Raw genomic sequence first — 21,136 nt, forward strand, 5'->3', positions numbered from 1 at the left:
AAACAGACACCTGCTGATGGATCGCCCAGGAGGCACTAAACCGCCCTGATGTAGAGGCCAACAACAGGGAAAGGAGGCTCCCGCCCCTTAATGGTATATGCCTGTACAACCAGCTGCCACATCAAATGTCAAATCTGAAAAGCAGCCGTCACTGGAAGGTACGCGTGAATTGTGCAAACCACATCCAAGGAGTGTAAGGCCACCTCCCTAGGACATGACGGCTGAGGACAAAGAAGAATGAACAATGTCCTCCAAGTGAAAATCCAACACCCCTTCGGCAAAAAGGAAGGAGAAAGTCACAGTTACATAGTAGGTGAGGTTGAAAAAAAGACAAGTCCAACCTATCTGTGTGATTGTATGTCAGTATTACATTGTAAATCTCTGTATGTTGTGGTCATTCAGGTGCTTTTCTAATAGTTTCTTGAAACGAACGATGCTCCCCGCTGAGACCACCGCCTGTGGAAGGGAATTTCAAATCCTAGCCGCTATTACAGTAAAGGACCCTCTTCGTAGTAAGGTTAAACCTCTTTTCTTCTAATTTTAATGAGTGGCCATGAGTCTTGTTAAACTCCCTTCTGCAAAAATGTTTTATCCCTATTGTGGGGTCACCAGTATGGCATTTGTATATTGAAATCATATCCCCTCTTAAGCGTCTCTTCTCCAGAGAGAATAAGTTCAGTGCTCGCAACCTTTCCTCATAACCAATATCCTCCAGACGCTTCATTAGCTTTGTTGAGCTTCTTTGTACTCGCTCCATTTCCAGTACATCCTTCCTGAGGACTGGTGCCCAGGACTGGACAGCATACTTTAGGTGCGGCCAAACCAGAGTCTTGTAGTGCGGGAGAACGATCAATATATCTCTGGAGTTGATCCCCTTTTTAATGCATGCCAATATTCTGTTTGCTTTGTTAGCAGCAGCTTGGCATTGCACGCCATTGCTGAGCCTATCATCTACTAGGACCCCCAGGTCCTTTTCCATCCTAGATTACACCAGAGGTTCTCCCTCCAGTGTATAGATTGCATTCATATTTTTGCCACACAAATGCATTATTTTACATTTTTCTACATTGAACCTCATTTGCCACATTGTTGCCAACCCCATTTATTTGTTCAGATCTTTTTGCAAGGTTTACATATCCTGCGGAGAAGTTATTGCCCTGCTTAGCTTAGTATTGTCCGAAAATACAGAGATTGAACTATTTACCCCATCCTCCAGGTCGCTTATGAACAAATTAAATAGGATTGGTCCCAGCGCAGAACCCTGGGGGACCCCACTACCCACCCCTGATCATGTCCGAGTACTCCCCATTTATCACCACCCTCTGAACTCACCCTTGTAGCCAGTTTTCAATCCATGTACTCACCCTATGCTCCATGCCAACGGACCTTATTTTGTACAGTAAACGTTTACTGGGAACTGTTTCAAATGCTTTTGCAAAATCCAGATACACCACGTCTATGGGCCTTCCTTTATCTAGATGGCAACTCACCTCCTCATAAAATGTTAATAGATTGGTTTGGCAAGAACGATTCTTCATGAATCCATGCCGATTACTGCTAATGATACCGTTCTCATTACAAAAATCTTGTATATAGTCCCTTATCCCCTCTACGAGTTTACATACTATTGATGTTAGGCTAACTGGTCTTCCCAGGGATGTATTTTTGGCCCTTTTTAAATATTTGTGCTACATTGGCTTTTCTCCAATCAGCTGGTAGGTACCATTTCAGTCAGTAGACTGTCAGTAAAAAAATTTAGGAATAATGGTCTTACAATTACTTGACTGAGTTCCCTAAGTACTCTCGGGTGCAAGCCCTCTGGTCCTTGTGATTTATTAATGTTAAGTTTCCCAAGTCTAATTTTAATTCTGTCCGCTGTTAACAATGGAGGTGCTTTCTGTGATGTGTCATAGGAATAAACACTGCAGTTTTGGTTACTGAAGCCCCCCTGATTCCCTCGTTAAGACTGAGAAGAATAAATTCAATACCTTCGCCATCACACCATCCTTTGTAACCAGATGTCCTACCTCATTCTTTATGGGCTAATATGATCTGTCCACCCTTTTTTACTGATTTTCTTTTTTTGCTCTCCTCCGCTATGTGTCTTTCATGTTCCATCTTAGCTGTCCTTATTACACCCTTACATTTCCTCTTGCATTCTTTATAAAGTCTGAATGCTGATGATGATCCCTCAACCTTGTATTTTTGAAGGCCTTCTCCTTTGCTTTTATATGCATTTTTACATTGGAGTTAAGCCATCAAGGACTTTGGTTCGCTCTTTTAAATGTATCACCTAATGGGATGCATTGGCTAATGCCCTTATTTAATATGGTCTTAAAGCAAACCCATCTCTCCTCCATGTTCTTTGTTCCTAAGATGTTAACCCAATTTATGCCTTCTAACAAGGCTCGTAGTTTAGGGAAGTTGGCTCTTTTGAAATTCAGTCTTTGTATTCCCCTTAGGTTTCCTATTTGTGTGATTTATACTGAAGCCACTTAACTAAATTCCCCCGTATTTCCACATCCGTGATCAGGTCTGTATTGTTGTGGTAATCGGTAGATACAGTAACGCTTTATTTATAGTTGGTGCGTCTACCATCTGACCCATAAAAATTGCCCTGCAAGACATTTAGGAACTGGTGAGCCTTAGATGAATGTGCGGTTCCCTCCGACCCCATTACAGCACTTCCCATCCTTGCTGCTAATCCGAATTGTGATAGGAGATCTGTCTCCCCTTCCTTCCTCAGGTTAGGGGGCCTATAGCATACTCCAAGTATTTTCCCCTTAGCTTAGCCATCCCTTTGGAGCTCTACCCATAAGGATTCCACCTCCTCCCTAGCTCCCATAGTGATGTCATCTCTCGCATTCACTTGTAGCTCAAAATCAGACTTCGATCTATAAAAGGATTTTAGTGTTCCATCCTCAATGTGGGAGAGATAAAATATACCCATGGAGCTCCACACATCACTGTCCGGTATTGAATCAAGTTCTGGTAGGGCTGTATAGTGCCATAAAGGGGTGCTGTTACAGCAGAGGCCTGCGTTCATTTACTCTACATATCCCTCCCATTTTACTTGAAATTATCGTGAGGGGGTCTTTGGTGAATCAAGTCCACCCTGGGCAGAGAAGGCCTAGGAATCTATCTGTATCCACCTTATCAATGTGGAAGCGTTGGGAAAGCTGAGCCGCTAGATAATATTGATTAAAATAGGGTAGGGCGGTTCCTGCAAGGTCAGTGGGATTTTTGAGTTTATGCCAAGGTAGTTTATGTCTATTATTGCCCCAGATAAAGGGTTTGAGTATGGCCTCCAATCTGAAATGCCCGAGTATTAGGTATACTGGTGAGTGCCATAGTATATAAAGAAGTTTTGGCAACAGAACCATCTTTACAAGATTTATTCGGCCCATTACACCCAAAGAGAGGCAGGCCGAGGTCTGAGTTTTTTCTTCTTAAGCATTTAATAAAAGTGGAGTACCATTCAGTGCTATGTAATCATTCGGGTCTCTAGTGGTTCGGATACTGAGGTATTTGATGCTATCAACTCTTTTTAAGGGAAGTTCGGCTCTGTCTCTGGGGGGGGTGGGTAACTGTCAAGTGGGAGTATCTGGGACTTATCTCAGTTAATGCAGAGCCCAGACAAGGTTCCAATGTGTTCAAGGATAAGACCGTGGAGAGGGAGACCTCAGAGTCCTCCAGGTAGAGCAGTGTATCGTCAACGTAAGTACTGATAGTTTCAGTTACCTCTCCTTTAGCAAGTCCTAGTGTGTGTGTGTGTGTGTGTGTGTGTGTGTGTGTGTGTGTGTGTGTGTGTGTGTGTGTAGCCACCGCCAATGGTTCAGCCTCCAGGGCATAGAATAGTGGCGCAAGGGGGCATCCCTGTCTAGTGCCTCTAGAGAGGGGAAAGCATTTGGTGGGCCATCCATTACCAATCACTTTTGCCATAGGGGTCTGGTATAACAACTGTACCCCCTTTATAAATTTGGGGCTTAGTCCGAATCCATGCAGGATGATCCAAAGGTAGCCCCATTCAACCGAGTCGAATGCCTTAGCCGTGTCTAAAGCTACTATTATCCGGGATCCAGAATTGTCGTGTGTCGATTGAAGGTTGATAAAGAGTCGTCTGATGTTGAAAGAGGTATTCATTCCTGCCTGGCATAAAGCTCGCCTGGTCCCCGTGTACAAGTGAAAGTAGGACCTTGTTGAGGCAGTTAGCAAGCACGACTCTTTCGCAACATCCACTTATAAAAGGGATATGGGCCGATACGACTCAGGGAGGTGAGGGTCCTTGCCTGTCTTTGGAATTAATACTATGGTGGCCTCACACATAGAAGCTGGGAGTTCAGACGTTTCAAAGATAGAGTTATATAATGATAGTAATCTGGGGACTAAGATTTCCGAATAGATGGAATAGAATTCCACTGGTAGGCCGTTCAAGCCCAGGGCCTTGGACCTAGGAAAGTGTGCTACAGCTGTAGTGATCTCATCCGCTTTGAGCGGTGCCTCTAGCTCCTCCACCTGCTCCTCCGTAAGCTGTGGGAGAGGCAGGTCGGAGAGGAACGAGTCCATCACAGATGTGTTTCCTGGGGCTTGAGTGGTTTATAGTCTGGCGTAAACGTCTTTGAATTGCGCTGTTACCCCTCTGGGTTCCGTCACTAGGGCACTGCCAGGAGAGTACAGTGGCATCACCACTGGCGGTCATCCTCACAATGTACATAGTATGCCAAGAGCTTCCCTGCCCTTTCCCCATGCTCCAATGAGTTTTGTTTGTGGAAAAACATTTTGCGTTTAGATTTTTTATTTGGTCTACCACCCTGGATCTTAATTTAATAGCGTGAGCTTTTTCAATTGTGGGTTTTCTAAGATACTCATTCTAGGCTGTGGTCAAGTCCTCTGTCGCTTTGTCAATGGCTTGTGTGGAGGTACTTTTGATCTTGTTGATGCGCATTGGGAGAGTCAAGCGAGCATGCCGTCTGAATTCATCCCAGACAGACTGTGGTGTTGCAGTGCCCTCATTTAGGGTCAAGTATTGCTCCCAGTCTATGTCGTCATCTTCTGGGAACAGAGTCAACCAGAAGGAGTTTAGTCTCCAGGTAACTGGTGGTTTTTCATGGGGTAGGGACAGCTTAGCCCAGTAGGGGGCAGTGGTCAGAGTGATCTAGGAAAGAACACTGTTTCTATAAGTCTTGGTTGGAGGGACTGGGATATGAGAATTAGGTCTATACGAGACATGGAGTGGTGGGAGGGAGAGAAGCAAGAATATGACCTGGTTGTGGGATTTCTGGTCCTCCAGGTATCCACCAGATTGAAGTCCAGGAGCATTCTGGGGAATCAAGTCTGGTGGGTAGGTGGTGAAGTTGCGGCTCTACACAGTCTAGCCATATTGGGATCGAGGACATTATTGAAATTACCTGCCCATAATGCTGGAGTTGAGGGATCCATAGCCATAAAGTCAAACCCAATGGATAATATGGTGGAATTAAACGGTGGCGGTATATAAAAGGCACAGTAGCATATCCCTATGCATCTTGACTTTCAAGAGCATGTATCTACCCTCTGGGTTAATCACCGAGTCCTGGAGCTCTAAGTGCAAATTTTGAGATAAGGACTGACACTCCTCTAGACTGGGCTGTGTGTACTGAGTGGAAGGCCTAGCCTATCCATGGGCTTTTAAATGCCCATATCACTGGACCCTCAGCATGTTTCTCCACCAAAACCGTTACATCAGCCCGCTCTTTCTTGAGCAATGAGAACATGGCGGATCTCTTAACTGGATCCCTCATGCCTCGAACGTTCCAGGTAAGGAACTTCAAGGAGGCCATAGTAGCAGATGGGAAATATTTCCTGGAGCTCCAGAACTCAACAGCTCCAGCAGGTTAAAGTAGTATAGGTTACATTTAAACAATAAAGGTGGTCTGTCATTGTAACATGAGAGGAACTCTATAACATAATATATGCACTGGTCTCTTAGCATTAATAAGCTTACAAGCCCCCTCCCTGCACTGACCCAAACTTGTGCGGGCATGTACCCATAACTGCCAACATGGCATGAACATTGTCCAACCTGTGGAGGAAAAGTCAGAAGTTGACAGCAATTGCAGGTGTGGTCCTAGAATCAGTATAATAGAAGTACTGCCATTTACAGAAAATATGTGCAACTTGGTGCTGGTCTTCCTTATCCCACTCAGGTTGCAGGAGTAATGGAACAGTGCGAAACTTCGCTGCATAACGATGCATAATGAAGGACTTCGCTCACTGTGTTCAGTAAGCCCTCTAGGGGGTGCTGTCGTCCGCCAGGCTATAGATGGCGGTTGTTATTAAAGTAATAGAGAATCAAAATAAAGAGGAAACAAACAGGTCCAAGGTAAGAGTAGTAGACGCGGTGCTATCTAGGATGTAAATATCTGGAGGTAGAGGCATAGTTCAGGTGCCTGCAATACTTGCTATTAATTGAACATACTACCGGGCGTTCTAATCCAGGGTAGATCAAGTGTGGGGGCAAGCAAAATGGCAGATATCGCATTCGTGTGAAAATTTTCAGCGCTGTGCTTAGGGAGTCAATACTGCAAGAATTGCAGCGCTCAATGAGTTGGCTGTAGTAAGGGAGGTGTAGTCCGTTCAGGTGATGTGAAATGGGACCGGCACTGTACAGATACTTATCTGCATGTCTCTATCTGTTCGATCCACGCCAGATGCCAGGGTGGCTTCAAAAAAATGTTCTCTGTCCTCTCCTTCCACACGCAGTCTGGCAGGGAACAATATGGCAAACTTGATATTTGTAATGCGAAGGCACCTCTTTACTTCAGTGAAGGATTTACGTCTGTGTTGGACCTCTACAGAGAAATCGGGGAATATGGCAATTGTTTTGTTTCCAAATGGGATGTTTCCTTTCGCCCTGCTGAGGCGTAGAGAGGCATCTCTATCCCTAAAATGTAGAAATTTGGCAATAAAGCTGCGGGGGGGGTTCGTGGTGCTCCAGCCGGTGGAGGTCTGCTTGACATGCGGTGTGCACGGTCGATGACAAATGTGGGGGAGAAACCTATGGGAGGAAGGCTATCATAAAAGCAGCTTTTCCAGAAATGTAGGGGAGGTTCCCTCCCCTCCACCCCTTCTGGCATACCAATGAACCAGAGATTACATCTGTGGAGTCTATTTTCAATGTCATCTTATTTCTCTAGGATCTAGTTCACCTGCAGCTATATGGCATCTGGAGTTCTGGAGGGGAGGGGGGGGGGGGGGATCCTCCATGCCGCTGAGGCAGGCTTTTGCCCCTGTGACTTTCTCTCTTAGTTTTTGAAAGTCCTGTCTCCCCAATGATATGTCTACCTTCACCTCTTCAAATCTTGTGGTAATGTTCGTCTGACATGCAGTGACTGCTGCGTGGCAGGCTGTGAATGCATCAAGCACTTTAGTAGTATCTGACCTCTGAGATGTGTCCTCCTCCAGCGGGTCGCCACCATCTTGGTCTGGGGCTTCTTGTTTCAAACGGCAGTATTTCCCAAGTTTAGCTGCTGCATCTGTGGCTTTTTTTGGGAGGGGACATGTTCCAGGCAGATTCCCCTTGCTGTGGTGGTCGGCAGGCTTTAAAAGCCGTTTGGGGTCACAGCATTTGTGGTTTAGGATATTCAGCCGGCGGAGCTCAGGTCTCTAGCTTCCTAGCACATGCCACTCCAGACCACGCCCCCTCTCGCATTCACTTGTACATTATTCTTGAAATATAGGCATACCCCTTCCCCCTTTCTACCCTCTCTATCCTTGCGAAAAAGGGCATACCCTTGAATGTTTGCCAGCCAACCATGAGAGCTGTTGAACCAGGTGTCTGAAATTCCCACAAAATCCAAATCCTCCTTGTACAACAGTATCTCTACCCATCTTGCCCGCTACGCTCTTGGCATTGAACATGCCACGTAGTTTAGATCAGTCGCATATCCTCTTATTGGGTGTTTTCTGAGATTACAACTAGGACTTGCTACTATACTTACCTTGGGTTTATGTGCTTTGGCCAAAGCACTACCCTTGTCCATTTGCAAAATCAGAGAAAGAGGCCTACAGGACAAAACCACCAACCATGACAAACTCTGTGCTGATAGGATAGCGACTAGAAAGGCAACTTTTTGCCAAAGTCTGAGAAGGAGAATATCCCAGATGCTCTCAAAGGTAGGCTTCTGCAGAGCCAACACCACCAAATTTAAGGCACACGGTGGCAACAAAGAACGTACAGGGGGCACCACATGATAAACCCCCTGAATGAAAGTGCGGACCATAGGATGCCAAAGAAAACAGCCAGAGCAGAGACTGGATCCTAATAAGGCTCAAAGCAAGCTTCTGATCTATGCCACAATGCAGTAAGGCCTCCCCCAAGCTATCAAGAAAAAGCAAGGATGGAACCCCAGAGCTTCGCACCAAACAATATAGGGTCTCCAGGTAAGAAAAATCTTTTGTAAGGTAGACTCCAGAGCTTTCAAAGGAGGTGGGATCACCAAAGCAGACAACCCCATCTTTCAGAACCTGGCTTTCAACAGCCACCCCATCAGAGCCAACAGTAAAGCAGGGTGGAAAAATGGCCCCTAGGACAGCAGGTCCTCTCGAAGAAGCACCCACCACCAACCACGCCACCGTTTGGCAACAAGGCTAGTCTGGAGCCACCAAGATGATCGGGAATCCTTTAGGCCTCTATTTTGCACAAAAGATGAGATATTAGGCGGAGGGGCAGAACGGCATAGATGAGATTGAGCAAATCCCACCGCGCCACTAAAGTGTCTGTCGCACTCGCCAGAGGATCCAATCTTGCCACAAACCTGGGAAACTTCCTGTGGAGGCTGGACACTAGGAGATCAACATCCGGTGTCCCTAAGCAAAGACAGAGCTGATGGAACAACTCCTTGTGTAGGGATCCCCGTCTCAATCCAGAATTTGACGGCGGAGGTAATCTGCTTGCCAGATTTTGATACCTGGAGCAGCTATACTTGAACCAAGTTCTAATGTGCAAATAATGATATTACAGTGGTACAACATGGGAAAAAAAGTGCTGCCAAGGTAACCAGCATTCACAAATCCTTATGTCAACAGATGTCTCCTTGGTTTCCTCTTCCCCAGTGATCTAAACAAAAAAAATGTCCATAGCGCAATTCCGTATACCAATGCTTTTTTGCGCAAATAGTGCACTTGGCTTCTGGGCATTGTGGTAAAGTCCTCTGGTCAGTTGTGTGCAGAGTTGCTTTTGTTACATAATCATTTAGAGGAAGGCACAGTGGTGTAGTGGTTAGCACTCTCACCTAGCACTAAGAAGGGTCACTGGTTTGAATCCCAACCACGACACTACCTGTCAGGAGTTTGCATGTTCTCCCTGTGCCTGCGTGGGTTTCCTCCGGGTACTCTGGTTTCCTCCCACAATCCAAAAACATGCAGGTAGGTTAATTGGCTTCTTTCCAAAATTGGCCCTAGTATATGAATGGGGACCTTGGATTGTGGGCTTCTTGAGGGTAGGGACCGATGTGAGTGTGCAATGTACAAGGACAACTGTAGACACTCACTCGGGTTAAACTGGATGGACTGGTGTCTTTATTCAACCTTACTAACTATGAAACTATTACTATATGTACTTACAGCTGCATGACTATATGATAATGCAGGGTAGACGCTCTGTTATGCATCTAGACTATTCCAATTTCCTTCCCTCTATATTTAATACGCCAGATAAAAAGGGAATTATTTCTTGCATATATGCCTGCCTGCTAACAGACCTGTTACCCTTCAGGGAGAAATGGGAATCAGATGTTGGCCCTATAGATGGCGATAGCTGAGAACAGATACTGGCGGCTGGTCTTCTAGTTTTGGTTTCTGCGGCTCAGAAGTTGTCACACTTCTTTATCCTTCACAGAGTGTACAGATATATAAGTGGGGTAGGGCAGACTGCCCTTGTGCCCAAAATGTCAACTACACCAGGGTACTCTGACCCATCTGCTCTGGAAGTCAGTGGTACTGTGAATGCTGGTTACCCCCTAGTGGGGAGATTTATCCGGTGAGTACAGCAAGAAAGGGGGGCACAAGTGAGACATGGACACACTGCTTAATTGCATGTACCTTGACAGCATCAATTTAAACTTATATCATCTTTGATTTCCTTTCATGATTGTAACACCTGTGTTTATTGAATCATGTATACAGGATCACTAATGGACTTATTTACCAAAGCACTTTAATATCAATAATTATTTGCGCGTTAGCACTTTGTACAATTATAGCTGCTACAGATGTCTATTAATTAGGATTATAATTTAAAGCACCTATTACATGCACCTAGCACTTTGCCACGTTGTTTTTCTTCATGATATATATTGTGACATATTTTAGCACATTTATCACTAGCAGCGGCAAATCCACCTACCCCCTTATTTCCTACAGCGAAAGGAAGGACTTTCCATTCCTAAGGGCAGGAGACCGCAATCACCAGAAGAGAGAGGGAGGCCCTCATCGACCACTCAAAGTGAATCCAAATGAAAATGGCAGTTAGAGACCTGTTCTATTTAGAAAGGACTGCCTTCTACAGTGTTCTCATATGGAGCTGCACATACGGAACTGCCTCAAAAAGGTAGCCATCATCAGGCCTAAAACCTAACCTAAAGGCCTAAAACCTGCATGCAAAAAACAGGGAGGCCACCTGCAAGCCAAGAGCTGCCAGACCGCAGACCTGAGCTTCTGAAGTTTGCCTTAGTACGCACCGAATTGAGGCTCAGCCCCAGAAACTCCAAGTCCTTGGATGGAGTCAACACAGATTTCCTGAGTTTCAGGAACCACCCAAGGTGTGTGCCCCATCCGTAGGGCATCGTCATGGCCGACGAGTGCTGAGCTAACAGTCTGTGCTCGCTTGCTGGTCAGACTGGTGTGACCACTGGATCTAGATTATCTAGCCCTCGCCAAGCCCGTTTGTGGATAGAAGATCTCTGCAGGAAAAAAGCCAAAATTCCATAAAAAAAAGGGGGGGGGGGAGCTGTGAGACCACAAGTCCCAGTGAAAAACAACACACCCATACTCCAGAAGATACTAGGCATAATGACTGGATGCCTATAGCAGAGACGGTGTTGGAGATTTTTAGGTACCATAGTTTGTGGCCATTCCACGAGTGTGCGCAATTTCAAATCATGACATGCTAGGTATCCATTTACTCGGTGTAACATCATCTTTCACATTATACGAAAAATTTTGGACTAACTTTACTATTTTTTTTAATTAATTCATGAAAGTGTCTTTTCCCCAAAAATTGCATTTGAAAGACCGCTGCACAAATACAGTGTGACATAAAATAGTGCAACAATCACCATTTTATTCTCTAGTCTTTGCTAAACAAAATAAATAAATGTGTAATATATATATATATATATATATATATATATATATATATATATATATATATATATATATATATTTGTGGGTTCTAAGTAATTCTCTAACAAAAAATATGAATTTTAACTGGTAAGCCACAAATGTCAGAATTAGGCTTAGGCATGAAAGGGTGAAGGAGGAAACGTCTTCAATAGGGACAGTAAGAAGCTTGCTGAAAACCAAAAAGGAAGGATTTGCTGCTGGGACCATTTTTTTTCATAAATCCATTCTACAAAAGGATAAAACGTAAAGTGTTTTGGAAGAAAGCATACCTCATCAGGATTTGGACAATCCTCCTGCAAAGTACAGCTAAACGTGTGTGTGCAGCGAAAAAGTCTTTTTAGATATCCATAGTCGGTTTGTGCCCATAAAAACTTGTTTAGGCTGAGGAGATTCAAGCGCTGCTACACACAGCATAAATAAGTGAGCTCACAGTAGATAGCATATGGTGTGAAACTTTGGCTTGTCTCAAAAAATATGAAGGTGAAAGATCCTCGGCAGGTTCCTCTTCTGTGTCGGTCTCACCTGCCTCAGAGGTTAGGAGGATCGGGATCATATTCCTGAACAGATTCAGGTGGTGGATAGGCAGAAGAGCACTTTATTGGTGGCCATACATTGGCCAAAAAATCGTTTGAAAATCAGTCATTTGCACAGTTTGTTTGATTATATATCTAGTTAATGGACAAATCAAAAATCGGTTGTGACGTTTTTGAGCCAAAAAAAAAAAAAACGAAGGAAAAGTTTATAAAACCATGGCAGAACAGACGATAAATTGAAAGGTTAATATGTTTCTCACCCAAACAGTTTGCACTGGGCTTATGTAACAAAACCAAAAATGTATTAGTTTATGCCAGTTGAAAGATTTAAAATCGATCACATTTCGGTCATTACACGATGGCAGAGTCCCACAGGGTTATTTGAAAGTAAACTGGAGGGTGTCCCCGGCAAAGCTTTTACGAGTACCCAATAACTTGAAAGTAGCGACAAATAACCCATGGTCTAAGATTACAAGGCCTATGTCCTGTACTGCAGACTTAAGATAAATCAAGAATTTGCAGGGAAAATAATCGTATTTTCTTTATTGTCCATAGTCGAAAAGCAGTCTAACTGAGGAGTGGTTAACATTCACAGACCCAACCATCTAGAACACAAAAAAGGTACCTGAAGGACTAGCGCCCAGGTCAAAAACAAGAGAGAGGAGAGCCTTAGCAAGACAGAGGACGTATCATGCTGGGTGAGACACACCAAAAACAGGTGGCATAACCAACAAAAATGGGTAACAAAACCAAATTTAAGGTGTTGTAAAAAAATAAAAATGGTATTGTCCCAGAATAATATCCGCACAGGAAACTTTGAAAACAGATTCAAGAGAAAAAGATTGGCAGGTGTACGCGAGAAGACCCAAGCCTCATAATCCTAGCCCTTAGAAAGAGGTTACACAATAAGAGCAGAGGTCACTGGATCTGGCAGATACCACATGCCAGGGTAAGATATCAATCATAATTGAGAGCGCTCACAACACATTGTAATAGCTAGCAAATCAGCTCTAAAAGCTTATAGGACAAAAAAAAAAAAAAAAACACAAGGGTAACCCCCCTCAAGTCAGATTGACTGAAGGGTAAGCAGACACCCACACAAGGTCAGGCAGGGAGAAAAACACACAGCAATTCAACCAAGTGCACACAAAACACCAAAAGAACACAAGGATGAACACCATCAGGCTAAACACCAGAGAGGTTTCTGGATATGACAAATGAACTATACATTCCCACCGACCTCAAAGGTTCTAAAAAGCATCTGGCCTGCCCCAATCTTACTAAGAATCCTCAGCCGAGCAGTAAGTGGAGGAAATGTTAGCCACACTGATGTTACCAAATTAGGACAGGAACATGGAAGTCGTCTGGAAAAACTTCAATAGGCTGCACATCAGTCACAGGAAGATAATTTATCTTCTAGTTATCAGGTCCTACAAAGGCCTTAGGGCATACTCCACACCAGGAGCTAGTAGAGTTGCACGATTCTGTATAAAATGAGAAGCACTATTTTTTTTTCCAAATAGAGATCACAATTCTCGCGGTGTAACATCTTTCACAACATACAAAAAGATTGGGCTAACTTTATAGCTTTTTTCCCCAAAAATTGCATTTGAAAGACCACTGCGCAAATATGTTTGGGGGTTCCAAGTAATTTTCTAGCAAAAAATACACATTTTAAATTGTAAGCAACGCGTGTCATAAAAAGGTTTAGTCTTTAACCACTTACGTACATCAGCCAATTAAGAGCCGCCAAAGGGCGCATGCGCCCACTACACAGCAGGGAACCCGATGAGTGGCCGGCAGGCGAAATAGCGTGCACGAGCGCCAGCACAGGAATTTTGGGTGCGTAAACAAATCCTTGTGCTGTCAGGGGAGAGGAGACATGTCATTTGTTCCTAGTAAAAAGGAACAACGATAGGTCTCCTCTCTTACGCAGTCCTATCCCCATACAGTTAAAACACACATTAAACGCCTTGATCGACCCCTTAGTGTTAACCCTTACCTACCAGTGACAATTACACAGTAATCAGTGCATTTTTATAGCACAATGGTACCCAAAAATGTGTCAAAAGTGTCCGTTCTGTGCGTCGCAATCTTAATACAAAGCTTAGATCGCCGGCATTACTAGTAAAACTTTTTTTTTTTTAAATGCCATAAATCTTTGCAGACGCTATAACTTTTGCGCAAACCAATCAATATACGCTTATTGTGATTTCGTTTTTACTAAGAATGTAGAATATATTTTCCTAAAGGGATGAAGAAATTTGTTTTTCAAAAACATTTTTGGGGATATTATAGCAAAAAGTAAAAAACATGTTTTTTTTAAAAAATTGTAGCTGTTTTTTTTTTTGGGGGGGGGTTTATAGCGAAAAAAATAAAAACCATAGAGGTATTCAAATACCACCAAAAGAAAGCTCCATTTGTGGAAACAGCATCTCAGGACCGCGCAATTACCAGTTAAAGTGACACACTGCCAAATTGTAAAAAGTGCTCTGGTCAGGTGCAGCGACAGACCTGTCAGATCCATGCTCTCTTCTATGGGGATCGGATGAAAACGGATCCGCCTGTCCGTTTTGATCCAATCAGCCAGACAGATGGAAAATAAATATTCCATCCTACTGGATTTAGTGGATCGAATGTCAGCTGTGACATGTCACCATAGGAGGCACATGGAGCATCTGTTCAGGTCCGCCTGAAAAACTGACAGGCGGACCCGAACGGTCCACATGTGTGAAGGAGCCCTAAGATGTTGTGAGAAACTTGGCAGGCTGCCTGTATTTTTTTGACAGCTGTTGGTTTGAGCAGAGTACTTTCTAGACTGAATCGGGAAAATGCTGTTAAGATCACGAGGTGGTAGAATCTCAATTCTTTAATGATTAATTGTGCAGCTCTAGGAGCTGCCAACAGCAAAATCCAAGCATGTTCAGCCTGCTGACAGTTGGAAGGAGCACAGGGCCATTCAATGAAAATTCCTACCAAGCAGGGAATAAGGAGTGCCGAGGAGCCCTTATTCCAAGCAGAGAGCCCCAACAGAATAGGACCATGGAAGTACGCATCTGCCCCTTTCAAAACTCAACTTTTTTGAGGCAGGAGCATGCTTTGGCCGCTTGAGGCATTACTAATAACAGAATCAACAGCTGGTCCAAAGACAATGTCCCTCAAAAAGGTAACCATATCAGATGCTCTTTGGAATCCTCGCCAACATACCAAGCACACAGCTAGACTCTTCTGTGCATTTGTACAGATATCAGGCCCAAGCAAAACATGTTTTATGCTTCCAATAATCTATCACAACTGAAGCACCAGGCTCCAGACATGCTGTAGCTACTCCATGAACAGGAAACTGATCCTCAAAGTGAAGAATAATTAAGACAACACCCTGCAAAACTGGGTCTACTTCAGGAAACTGAATGCAACATCACCAGAGATAAACTGGAGATCCACATTGGTGCTCCAGGAGTAGGAGCAGAATGATGCTTTCTCTAGGCTGAGTGAGTGAAAGACAGAGTATGCAGCATTCCATTCAAGGGATGTCATTTGCACTCAATCCCTCAGCTTTAACCCTTAATGCAGTGAACCAGCAGTAACAAGAATTTTAAAATAAATTCCAATGGTGTGGCAGCAAGGTAGCTCTCGGTGCTTAAGCCTGACCAGACTTAAAGCTGTATTTAAAAGAAAACATGTATTATATAATCAATGAATGAATTAAATACTTGTATAGCGCACAATGCAAACTGAATCGCTTACCAAAGCTTAGATGTGATGGTTGCATTTATTTTCTTTTTTTTGGTTTTATTTTTATTTTCATTTAGTTTAGCCAGTAGTTTTTCAAAAGAACTCTCTTAGGGATAGATCAGTTTTAGGGATCAGATAAACCATTTATAGTAATTGTAAAGTCTCCTCTTTTTTTTTTTTTCTAATTAAAATAACAAACATGCCATACTTGCCTACACTGTGTAGTGGTTTTGAACAGGGCAGCCCAGATCCTCCTCTTATCGGGTCCCTGGCTGGAGCTTCTGGCACCATTCGCCTGTTTAGTGCCCAAGCTCTGTCGAAATAGCCAACCCGTCGAAATCTACAATGACATCACTTCCAGTGACTCTCCAGCAGCAGATTGACGAGTTGGCTCTACTGCCTATGCGTGCGCGTACGCCCAACAGAATAACAGAAAATTAGTTTCAAACAGAGTTTTCAAAAAAGGTTAGTGACGTACTTTAAGCACTGCGGTGATTGGGAGATCTGACTGGGTTATTCTTTTGGGTGCACATGCACAGTAGAGCCAACTCATCCCAATCTTCTGCTGGAGACACCGGAAGTAACGTAGTTGGAGATTGACTAGTTAGGTTTTTTGACAGAAAAGCAGCTTGCTATAGGGGCCACCGAGCCGAGCTGCAGCTCTATGAATCCATTCAGAAACGGAGCTGCGGGTTTGACCCCACCCTCTCTCTCATGATTGACCAAATTTGATTTGACAGCAATGGAAGCCAATGGTGCCGCTGCTGTGTCTCAGCCAATAAGGAGGGAGAATCCTGGATGGCTAAGGCACTCGTGGACATCGCTGGATAGAGATGGGGCTCAGATAAGTATTGGGGGGGGACTGAGGGGAGCTGCTGCACACAGAAGGCTTATCATCTTAATGTATGGCATACATTAAGATAAAAAAAAGAACTTCTGCCTTTACGACCACCAACACTGGCGGGGGTGCTTACAAAGATTAGCTTTTATGCTTTTTATATTCATAAAGTATGTAATACTTTTATCCCAAAAGGAAAACTGTTTGCTGTAAGGTGTTATAAAGTATCAGACCCAGTTCACACTAGTACAATGCGAGAACCCTGTGAATCCAGTGCGGGTTCCCGCATCGCACCTGAATCGCACAGTGGTTCACGCTTAACTCTGCGAACCGCTGCAGCTGTCAATGTAAAGTTAACAAAACCCCCAGATCAGTTTGTCGATTCCAGTGTGGACCAAAAAAAGGGTCCTGCACCGTTTTGGTGTGAATGCGATGCAATGCGATTTCAGCCACAGAGTTTGTATTGGCTTAAATAGCATCGCACAGACCTTGCATGTGATGTGCACAGCAACGCGTGCTAACAGGCAATGTCTGGCATCGCACTAGTATGAACCGGGCTGGAGTTTAACTTTAAATTGTTAGTGCATTTAAATCTGTTAGTCCATCTACATTGAATTTCATGGCCAACTTTACTGAAAATACAGTAACTGCTGGTGCAAAAACAATATACAGTATCTCACAAAAGTGAGTACACCCCTCACATTTTTTTAAAAATATTTTATTATATCTTTTCATGTGACAACACTGAAGAAATTACACTTTGCTACAATGTAAAGGTGTGTACAACTTGCATAACAGTGTAACATTTGCTGTCCTCTCAAAATAACTCAACACAGTCTTAATGTCTAAACCTCTGTCAACAAACGTGAGTACGCTCTTAAGTGAAAATGTCCAAACTGGGGCCAAAGTGTCAATATTTTGTGCAGCCACCATTATTTCCCAGCACTGCCTTAACCCTCTTGGGTATGGAGTTCACCAGAGCTTTTCAGGTTGCCACTGGAGTCCTCTTACACTCCTCCATGACATCACGGAACTGGTGGATGTTAGAAACCTTGTGCTCCTGCACCATCCGTTTGAGGATGCTCCACAGATGCTCAATAGGGTTTAGGTCTGGAGACATGTTTGGCCAGTCCATCACCTTTACCCTCAGCTTCTTTAGCAAGGCAGTGGTTGTCTTGGAGGTGTTTGGGGTCGTTATGTTGGAATACTGCCCTGCGGCCCAGTCTCCGACCAGGACACTCCCACCACCATGCTTGACTATACGCAAGACACACTTATTTGTGCCCCTAACCTGGTTTCCATCACACGCTTGACACCATCTGAACCAAATACATTTATCTTGGTCTCATCAGACCCGAGGACATGGTTCCAGTAATCCATACCCTTAGTCTGCTTGTCTTCAGCAAACTGTTTGCGGGCTTTCTTGTGCATCATCTTTAGAAGAGGCTTCCGTCTGGGACAACAGCCATGCAGACCAATTTGATGCAGTGTGTGGCGTATGGTCTGAGCCGAGCCCCACCCCACCCACCCACAGGCTGATTTCCCCACCCCTTCAAACTCTGCAGAAATGCTCGCAGCACTCGTACGTCTATATCCCAAACATAACCTCTGGCTATGACCTGAGCACATTTACTCAACTTCTTTGGTTGACCATGGCCAGGCCTGTTCTGAGTGGAACTAGGTCCTGTTAAACTGCTGCATGGTCTTGGCCACCATGCTGCAGCTCAGTTTCAGAGTCTTTGCAATCTTCTTTTAGCCCAAGTCATCTTCATGTAGAGCATCAATTCCTTTTTTTTTTAGATCCTCAGACAGTTCTTTGCCATGAGGTGCCATGTTGCACTTCCAGTGACTAGTATGAGAGAGAACGCGATCACAACAAGTTTACACACCTGCTCCTCAATCACACCTAAGACCTTGTAACACAAACCACTCACGTGACACCAGGGAGGGAAATGGCTAACTGGGCCAAATTTGGACATTTTCACTTAGGGGTGTACTCACTTATGTTGCCAGCAGTTTACACATTAATGGCTGTTGTGTGTTGAGTTATTTTGAGGGGACAGCAAATTTACACTATTAAACAAGCTGTACACTCCCTACTTTACATTGTAGCAAAGTGTCTTTTCCTCAGTGTTGTCACATGAAAACCTATAATAAAATATTTACAAAAATGAGAGGGGTGTACTCACTTTTGTGAGATACGGTATACCTGTATAATGATTTGTATAATAGACACATTTGCAACAGACAATACTGTAGTTCATAAGCAGTACTACTAAAACTTGAACTTGGAGTCCATGTAATGGAATATTTAGCGGCGGCTATCCTCAGAGAAAGCCAGCTCTGTAGACTGAAGAAAAGGAATGAAAGATAGAAAGTGCCACTTGAGTGTAGTATTAGTGTAAACAATTTAATAGCAAAGATGCAAAACACTCACAGGATAAAAGTTTAAAATATGCTCATCTGTAGTGAAGTGTTACACCGGTCTCTCCTAACATGCTTGCACTGTTTCCACAGGCTGTAGGGGTAGCGGGAGGTCTGTAGTGCATCCTGATTACATCCTGTGGCCACCAGGAAGTCCAACAAAACTAGCATGGAACACACAGAAATTACGTCACTGGATAGGCTACGCGCTCTGTGCCTCATCCTTCGCCCCCCACCCACCCCCCCCCCCACTTCTAGCTTGTAGAGGCCAGTAGAAGAAACAGATGCTCCGAGTGCGTAGCCTATCCAGTGCAGTGTCCCCGACAATCAGTTTGGGTTTCCATCTTCCTCAATGCTAGCCAAGCACAGTGTTTTAACCAACCTGTGAATATAGATCCCCCCCCTTCTCCCCACGATTTTTTTTTTCTCCACTTAGGGAGTTCTGTACCCAACTCCTGATGAATGGCATAAGGCATGCAACACGTGCTCAGAAAAGTCTGGCTCATTAGCAACTTACTGGCGCATATATACCATTATATATTCAAAATGTATTGAGTACTATGTAATTATTAATGTGCATCTTCCCTTGTTTTTATAGCACCTCGGTTGCATATGGTGTACCAAGATAATGACCACAATATGAATCTATCAGCAATATATGTAACAGTGACACGCCTCATTCAAAGTCCCACAAATTTCCTTTCTGTTCTAGATGGAAAAAAAATGTTGTGATCACCTGTTTATAATTTTAATCAAATTTTTTTGTTTTTATCAAAATTTTAATAAAATGCTTGTGGAGTAAAAATCTAAAGATAATTTTCTTAAGATTCATTAACAATTTAATTTATTAAGCATGAAATGGGGTTTTGTTATGTAGCATGAGGCTGTATATTCTGCAAAATTTACATTTTTGGTAAACTCATTCAATGAATCCAAGCTCTGCAAGCTGATATAACATGCACTGCATTGATGCATTCACACAATTTCACAGTAACAATGAGGAAAAAAAAAATTTCAGGAATATTCCTTTATCCCACCTTTTTGCAAATCTATGCACAATACAAACTGTATGATTGAATCGGTTTAGATATCCCTGCTGTACTAACCTGACAGCTTATTATTTAAAAAAGGAACTTTCATTTTGTTTGCAAATATTAAAGATTCTAACTACCAGCAAGAATGAGTCCTTACATTTAAAGAGCACCTGTGATTTCAGACCCATCATGGCAATCATCTTGTTGTGTCACTGCCGCATCACCAGCCGTGCCATAAAATTGAATGAGACTGTCGATGAGTCGACAGCGGGTCAAAAGAGGAGCCGCTGCGAGACAGACGACAGTTGCTCTTTAAAAAATTATTTAAATTTAGATGGATTTAAATCAGGCCTTTTTATTAGTGATTTAAATCGACTTGATTTAAATCAAACCCACCTTGACATTAAGACATGCACTGTTGGGTTATATTTCTACCTACAGGAGGGCTAGGCACTGTCAAAAAATAAATAAATAAATAGACGGCCAGCCAATGCCATCTGCTTCTCAAGCAGAACCCAGTGCTAGATGGTCAGTTCCAAGGTGGCATCACAACGTACAGTCCAGTAGGGTCTGGTTACGGAACTCTACAGGAGGAAGAAAGGCTGATCCAGATAGCTGCCATCTAGTGACCAGCTCAAGGAGCAACATTATGAGGAATCTTAATTGAGGTTGATTGGAGAATCCATGGTAAAATAAAATGATTAAAAATAATAAGCTGAATAAAGGCCAATACGGACAGCTGCCATGTAGTGACCAGTGTAGTGAACATGATGAGGACTCCTAATTTAGGCAAAAAAAAAAGGATAGCAAGAAAAGAAGCCAATCCTTCTAGAACTGAGACATGTTTGTTGCAAGAGGGCTAATCCTGGATTGGACAACAGATGTTTTGTTTGTCAGTGTCCAACCCTGGAGTTGGTATTATACCTGGCAGTATATGACTTCCTGTGCCCCTCAATAGATGATAGCAAAACACTGCAACAATTAGACATTTGTACTAACTGATCTTACCACTTGTTGTTTGGATCTTACTACTCCTTGATGGTGTCAGCTTTGCTTCTTCTGGTCCTTCACTACCTAAAATGGTTTTGCCTTCATCGGTGGTGCTTTTTCTTTTGACATTAGAACCCCTCCTTCTAGTTTGGGTGCTTCTTAAAAACAAAGGTAATAAGATGCAAGAGAGGATTTTGAGA

At 43.5% G+C, this 21,136-nt stretch overlaps 1 protein-coding gene across 4 annotated transcripts in view; it reads right to left on the reverse strand.

Annotated features, from left to right (window-relative positions):
• CENPC (centromere protein C) overlaps positions 1-21,136 on the reverse strand; it is a 522,895-nt gene that overhangs the window by 402,511 nt on the left and 99,248 nt on the right. For 3 of the 4 annotated variants that reach the window (XM_077476133.1, XM_077476132.1, XM_077476130.1), the window contains one exon: positions 20,955-21,094. In XM_077476133.1, coding sequence (XP_077332259.1) covers positions 20,955-21,094 — 140 coding nt within the window. The remainder of the gene's footprint in view (positions 1-20,954; positions 21,095-21,136) is intronic. The other variant, XM_077476131.1, reaches the window with a different exon arrangement.

This window comes from Lithobates pipiens, unplaced genomic scaffold, assembly GCF_037356315.1.
Source record: "Lithobates pipiens isolate NorthernLeopardFrog02 unplaced genomic scaffold, aLitPip1_a1.2 Scaffold_13, whole genome shotgun sequence".
NCBI classification, from domain to species: domain Eukaryota; kingdom Metazoa; phylum Chordata; class Amphibia; order Anura; family Ranidae; genus Lithobates; species Lithobates pipiens.